General features: G+C 40.2%; 1 protein-coding gene across 1 annotated transcript; it reads right to left on the bottom strand.

Annotated features, from left to right (window-relative positions):
* Positions 1–1,540: 1,540 nt before the first annotated feature.
* Positions 1,541–7,128, bottom strand: LOC142343002 (uncharacterized). The gene is made up of 5 exons (XM_075394684.1): positions 6,189–7,128; positions 4,653–5,180; positions 3,127–4,488; positions 2,666–2,805; positions 1,541–2,137 (listed from the first exon to the last, which is right to left on the bottom strand). Exons 1-5 carry the CDS (start codon positions 7,126–7,128, stop codon positions 1,541–1,543), a joined length of 3,567 nt encoding a protein of 1,188 aa, XP_075250799.1.
* Positions 7,129–7,793: the final 665 nt, after the last annotated feature.

The raw sequence follows: 7,793 nt of genomic DNA on the forward strand, positions 1-7,793 counted from the left end.
GTCTTTTACGTGTGGGTACGTGTGTGTGTGTGTATCTGTATGTGTATGTGTTTGTGTGTGAAAATGTTGTTGCTGATAGACAATAGACAAATGCTTGTCAATAGACAATTTTACCTTCAAAACTCCTGCTTTACTGATAACATCCGAATCCGTTGCAAGTTAATTATGGTAAGCAAATCTTTTCTAATCATGCTTTCAAACATTTCAAGTGTTGTGAATTTTGGGAAATCTATATTTATTTTTATTCCACCATGCAGTGAAATTTGTCAATTCTCATTCAATGTTTCGTTTTCTGGTCGTGAATCCAGGTAGAAAGGAAGAAGAACAGCGTATAACAGGTAGTACCAACGATGTATCCGGTTCCAATCATGTAGTCCCAGCTACGAAACTGCGAAACCTTGTTTCCACACTTTGAAACTGGATTGGCCAGTGGTTCTGCATGTGACCCCTTTGGACAATCAATTCGGACAGAATTGACGGAATCGTTACATTCCACCTCAGAGTTGTGCAGGTCTTGCTGGTCCGCCAGAGATCCGCTTTGGCACGTTTGGTTTCCAGTTGTTGAAAAACCATCAACCATTCAAATTTTGATTTGGGTAAGAGGAAAAACAATTTTTTCACGAAACAAGCTGTTATCAACGTCACTCGTTCTTTTCTGGTGAAAGTTGAGCAAAAAACAGCTAACGACAATGGAACAGGCAGAGAGGAATATGCTGGCTAAAATATAATCGCAAACATCTGGAATAGTTTTGGAGCTTTCGGGAATGAACTCGATAACAATCATCAATTTCACTGTAAGTGCCAGGGTAACCGTGATCCCAAAACCTATTCTTTCCCCAGATTCAGCTGTAGAAGAAGACAAGGCCACTGAGGGTTAGAAGAATTGAATTGGGCAGCAGAAGATTTTTAGTGTAGAACTCGTGGCGTCGATGAAAGCTCAGTTTGAAATTGTTATCAAAACATCTTAATTTGGGTGGGGGTTATCGTTCGAAAGTGCTATTAAAAATGTTGTTTGTTATTTTGATTTAGATTAAATAAATTAGTTTCCTTTGATTGCGAGTGTTTTGCATGATTGTATTTTGTGTTGTGAGGCTCTTGTCGAAAGTCACTTCCGTTCGTTTTCGACAAAAAGAAGTCATGTCAGTGACATCCTCGGCCCCAACTGTAGGATCACGAACTGTTGCTGTACTGTATAATATCGGTGTAAAATCAGCAAGATAAGACAAGATAAGATAATCGATCGCAAATATAATAATTGGAAAAGGAAGTTTGGGAGGAACCAAAGTTATGGGCGACTGAAAGGGGGACAAACTAAATTGAGCAAAAGAATATCCCAAAAAAAGTTTGACACGCAAAAGGACTGCAAATATGGTAACAATGCTTGACTAATGATTGCAAAAATTAGACATTTGATGTGAAACTTTGCAATAATGTAACTTGTTGCATCATTTTTGGAGACGACTTGACTTACAATTCTATACCTTTTCCTGTTGAAAACTAAAGTATACATCTGCTCGTGAGAACGAGAACACAAAAAAATTCATTTGTTTATTAAGACTTTGCTTAGCTTGATGACTGGTCTTACTTTCTCACCATGTGGAGTTCTCAGTTTCACGGAGCGTACTACACCATCTGAACCGGGGTAAATTTCTATAACTTTTGCAAGAGGCCAGAGACCTCGTGGCGTGAAGTCTTCAAGTAGCCAAACCAAATCATTTACCTTGAGGTTTTCAGAAGTTCCGTTCCACTTCGACCTTGTCTGTTGATTAGGGATGTATTCGCGAAGAAATCTATTCCAAAAGTGCGAGGCTAATTCTTGAGCAGATTTCCATGACCTGGACACGGTGACTTTTTGCGATTCGAAGAGACCAGGAGGGTAGTTAAGTGACGCTCTTCCGAGTAAAAAGTGGTTAGGCGTGAGGGGCAGAGGATCGTTAATTTCACTCGGGACATTAGTTAGAGGTCTAGAATTCATATTGGATTCAATCTCACATACCAGTGTCCACAAAATATCATCTGAAAGGGTTCTTGACCCAATTACTTTGTACAGAGATAACTTGAATATCTGCACGAGGCGTTCCCAACTTCCACCGAAGTGTGGAGCCGCAGGAGGGTTAAACACCCACTCAATTTCGACCTGCATCAGATGCAAGTGACTTGCAAAGTCTTGGGAATTTCTAAGGCTTGCAATACTGGATTGCAAAGAGTTATTTGATCCAACAAAAGATTTTCCACAATCGGAAAAGAACTTTTTTGGTTTTCCTCTACGGCTTATAAAGCGACGGATGCAATTGATTGTTGAATCTGTTGTCAAGTCAACGGCAACTTCTAGATGGACAGCGCGTACTACTAAGCACGTGAAGAGGAGTATGTATCTAGTCCTGTTTCTTCAGGGTTCCTTAACTGGAAAGGGTCCTACGAAGTCTAAGCCTGTGGTTTGGAAAACGTGATGATTTTCTCTTGGTAGTCTGAACTCTGGGAGGTCAGCCATTTGGGGGGCAGCTACTTCTTGGATCATACGTCTGCATGGAATACATTGTCTAACTGTTTGTTTGACTACCGCCCTGCACCTAAGAATCCAATAGAGTTCCATTAATAAACTTCTAGTTTGTTCTGTGCCACAATGCATGTTTGTTTGGTGAAAATGTTTTATCAGTAGTCTAACACTCTGATTATTTCCATCTAGGATCAACGGGAAGCGCGCAGTGTCTAGTCTCAATGCTTTAGACAATCGTCCTCGAGCACGCAAGTGCTGGTTATGATCGACGTATGGTGATAGAGAGACAATTCTACTGGTAGATGATACTGCAATACCTTTTCTTAAGTTCGAAATTTCCACTTTAAAATCTTGATTTTGGGCACTTTTTATCAAGTAATTGTAAGCTTTTGTATAATGTGCTAGTAACAACTTGGATTCCTTTTTCCGGCATTTATCTGCAAACAAAAAGCAAAGCGCTGCAACTCTAAGTAAACGATTCCAGTTGCTGAAACGCGATATGTCAATTTGGCATTTCAGTTCTTTTCTTGGATCTGCCAATATAATTTTAACATGTTGAGCAGAGAGTAAATCTTGTTTCGGCCACGTGTTTTTATTTTGACACAAGAAGGATGGACCTAATAGCCAACGTGAGTTGACATTCATTTGCTGAACGATGTAGCCTCGGGTACCATCGTCAGCGGGATTTCTGGTAGACGAAATGTAGAACCAATCTTGGGCGGAGGAAACGTCTAAAATTTTGGCTAGTCTGTTAGCAATGAAGATTCGATGGCGAATCTCAGGAGTCCGTAGCCAATACAAAACGGTCGTGCTATCAGACCAAAAAACTTGTTTATGGATTTCAATATCCATCTCATCTCTGACAAATTGCGCTAGTTGAGCACCATATACCGCAGCCTGTAGTTCCAAATTAGGAATCGTCATCCGTTTTATTGGCGCAACTCTTGCTTTACCGATCACAAATGCGACTGAGACGGATTCGTCAATGTGTTCAATTCGTAGATAACTGACTGCTGATAATGCTAACTCGGATGCATCTGTGAACGTGTGTAGTTCAATCGATGAAATCGGTATCTCGTTTAACAGTTTGCGAGGAAGATGTACATCCTTGAAAGACGAAAGTTCTTTTTTCAGATTCTCGAAATCAGAATTCTCATCAATTTGTAATGGCTTGTCCCATTTTGGACCGTGGTTCCATGCTGCTTGGAGAACGTTGCGGAATCTTATTGTAAAGGGGGCAATAATTCCTAAGGGATCAAAGATGGAAGCAACAAAACGAAGTAGTTTACGCTGACTCGTTTTTTCATCAAGTTTGATCTTATGGAACAATTTTTGCTCTATAACAAATGTATCGGCTTCTGGAAACCAGGGCAAACCAAGAACCTTTTGACTTTGTGGTGCGGATGTTTCTGGATTAAGTCGGATATCCGGATTCAGCAGGTCAAGAACTTGTTGACTATTTGAATTCCACTTTGTCAGATTGAAGCCACCAGTAGCAAGAACCTTTCGAGTCTCATGGACAATGTTTGAAGCTTCATTTGGACTCGATACGGCAACATACAAATCATCCATGTAAATGTTCCGCTCTATGACCTTTTGAACACTTGGATAAGTTTTTGCATTGTCCTGAGCAGATCTTCTGAGCGCGTAGGACGCTATGCAGGGTGAATCTGTAGCACCAAATATATGACTGGTGTATTCATAGGTTTCTATGCGTCCATTTTTCTTCCAGAGGAAGCGTAAGTAGGGTCGGTCTGTAGGGTCAACTTTCACCTGCATGAACATTTGTTCTATGTCTGCGCACAGCGCAATTCGATTCTCACGAAACCTCATAATGACACCAGTTAAATTGCTGAGCAAATCTGGCCCTTTCAGTAAATTAGAGTTGAGGGACTGACCCTGGAAAATGCTGGCGGCATTTGCAACTCTACGAACCTTACCAGGTTTATTTTCATTGGTCACTGGGTGATGAGGCAAAAAGGAGACATTATCTGTTAGAGATTCAGAATCATGAACTTTAACAACGTATCTTTTTCCAAGTCTGCGTCCAGAGTAGCCTGGTACTTTTCCTTTAGTATCGGATTTTTTGAAAGCTTTTGATCTAATTGGTCAAGTTGTTTTAATGCTAACCATCTGTTGTTCGGAAGAAATGCACCTTGCTTCCAGAGGAGACCTATTTGATAATGACCGTCAACAATTTTGGTCGTGGACTCTAAAATTTCAATCGCTCTTTTATCGTTTTCCGACAAAGCTTTTCGGGGCGATGCAATGCCCCAATTTTCCACTTTCATCCGATCTTGGACTAATTTGAAAAGAGAGTCGTCCATATTAGGGCAGTTTTGCACCTGAGTATACTGTACTTGTGTAGACTCATTGAGAACTAAATTCGTTTTACCGGCGCACGTCCAGCCTAATGGAGTTTCAACTCCCCATGGGGCGTTTTTTGGACCTTTTATAATTTGTTTATAGTGAATCAAGTCTAAGTTGTCAATGCCTATGATAATTGAGACATTGTTCCGTTCAAGTTCAGGAAAATTTTTATGACTGAGATGATCATAATTTTGGCACAAAGCGTTTAGTTGAGCTACGTTCACTGCAGACATGTTCAAATCCGGTACTGCCATAACATCATTAAGCCTGACAGGCTCGATGGAGCTATCTATTGGCTTTATGTCAAAGCAAACTTTAGAGCAATCAATTTCCTTAGTCGTGTGATACCCACTTATAGGCATTTTACCTGTTTTTTCGAGGTTAAGACCAAGTTCTTTTGCTGTTGATTTCAGAAGTAGACTTTGACAGCTACCGTTGTCTAGGTATGCGTATGTTTTCACAGACTGATTTCCATTTATCAATTGAACTGCCACAAAAGCTACCTGGCCTGTGCCAACAAATTGCACTGGTTTAACGTTTGAGTTGCTTTTGTTCATAAAACTATCGTGCAGAAGTGTGTTATGTCTTTTGCCGCAGCCTTTTGAGCGGCAGACATTTTTTGAATTGCATTGATCTACATGATGATGTCCAAAACAATTGAAACAAAGCTTTTGTTTCATTACATGATCTTTCCGTTTCAGGGGACTCAGTGCTTGGAAATGTATGCATTTGTAGAGGTATTGGCAATTGTCATTGTTCGGACAACTAATGCTTTCTTTCGTCTTAGACTGAATTTGCCCTTGTTCCCTGTTACTCAGAAATTGATGCTTTGGGTTCGGATTTTCATTAATTTTAGTAGAGTGCGACGTTTTCCAAGCCATTTTATGAACACCAATGTTTTGAGAAGATGGGAAATTTGAGTTTGTCGGTAAATCTCGGCATGCTTTCGCATAGTTTAGGAGCCACTCAGCAAGCGCGTTTAAAGATGGCTGTGTCATGGTTTTTTCTTGGAGGTAACGGTTCCATTCGAGTCTGACTGGATTTGGTAATTTTGCTAATGCTATGTTCATGTTGATTGTAGAGTGAAGATCATGAATAAAACCGAGTTGTTGAAAGGTGTCGACGAGCGTTAGAAGAAATGAGGAGTACTGTGTATAACTTTCTGGATTTGATAAATTTGGGTTTCTAAAGTTTGACAATTTGTCAAGAAAAGCATTGACAATCCTCTTTGAATTGCCAAAATGTTCTTGCAGTCTTGATAGAGCTGCTGCGTATAAATCACCGTTGCAACCGTAGCCATCAACTAAAGCTTTAGCTTCACCTGTGAGCAGTGATTGCAAATGGATCATTTTTTCAGCTGAAGACATGGGTGACTGGTCGATAGTTGCTTTGAAAATGCTATACCATTTTATCCACTTCATTGGATCGCCGTTGAACGTTTCTGCGTGCAGTTTCGGGACAGATTTTTGGAAGCACACTGACATTGAGCTGGTTGAACATTGGTTTGAACTTTCCGCGTTTAGAAGTCCTCGATGATCGAAGTTATTGCTTGATGCGTTACGATTTGTTTCAGGAAAAATACTCTGAGTGGGCCAATTGAAGGAATGTGCGTTAAGCATTGACGATGGAGCGGCGTTAGCATCGAATAGTAAGCTGCTCGGTGCAGAAAAACTAACATTGTTGTTCACAACGGGCGCTGATGAACTAACTGCATATTGCTCCTGATTGCTGATATCAAGACCAGGTTGAACTGGGTTAGAAAATTGGAAATTAGAGCTGTCCGGCGGACAATTCGGTCTTTTGATGGCACCAACACTGAGACTGAAGTCCTCTCCAGTATTTATCTGTGACTTCCCCTTGACGTATTTTTTGAAATTATCGATACACTTTTTAACTTCTATCTTAAGACGACTATGTTCGCGAGAACAATTGCTCTGTTCTGATGGATCAATCAGGATTATTAATTGAGACACTACGGTTTCAAGTTTTCGCTGCTTCTCTTTTATCTCTTCAACTATTTCCTGTAGTATGTCAACATCTTCTGATTCATCAATCGAGGAGTTTAGGTAGTCAAGGTGATAATGTATATCATCCGTTATCATCATTTTGGAAGATTCGAGCATCTTCTGTTCTTGAAGTGTTTCTGGCTTTTCTTCAGAGAGGCTCTCTGTTGGAGCACTGGAACATTGGTGAAGATTTCCCAAGATAGTTGTTTCTCTCTGGTCGCTCTCGGAGTTAGCTGTTGACCGAGTGTCTACCATGACTAAAACGTAGACTGTTTTCTTTACTTTGCTGGAGAAAAGTTTTTGGTTTTGGTTTATGCAACTCCCACCAGATAAGCAAAAACAATTTTAACTTCAAATTACTTACTGCTTGACAATTATCTTGTACAAATGTTTTCAAAGGGCTACTTACCAGCGCTATCTGGGTCTTTCTACATATATCAGTTAGCTACCTGTTAAATGCCTACCTGTTACCTGCTACCTAACTGCTGAAACTTATACAAATTAAGTCTAATTAAGGATTGTTGATAATCCAACTAACTAACACTTGCTACCTACCTGCAGACTTATACCAAACTTACCTACCTAGAAGCTCCCAAATTTTACCTACCTAATACCTGCTACCTACCTGCTGCAATTTTTACCTTCTTATACCTACCTGCAAACTTATACCAAACTTACCTACCTAGAAGCTCTCGAATTTTACCTACCTAATACCTGCTACCTAACTGCTGCAACTTGTACCTATTTATACCTAAGTTCTAATTACCGGTAACTCTGATGATGGATACTTGCAATCTGCCTGTAAGAGCTTTTACCAATAGGTCCACACCTATAAGGGAAATGCAGAAAGGTTGAGATAGTAATCGAGCTGGGTAGTAGACGAAAAGCAAAGATAGCGTGAGTGGTATGGAAGAAAAGAG

The sequence above is a fragment of the Convolutriloba macropyga genome, chromosome 7, assembly GCF_964194025.1.
Source record: "Convolutriloba macropyga chromosome 7, txConMacr16.3, whole genome shotgun sequence".
NCBI lineage: Eukaryota > Metazoa > Xenacoelomorpha > Acoela > Convolutidae > Convolutriloba > Convolutriloba macropyga.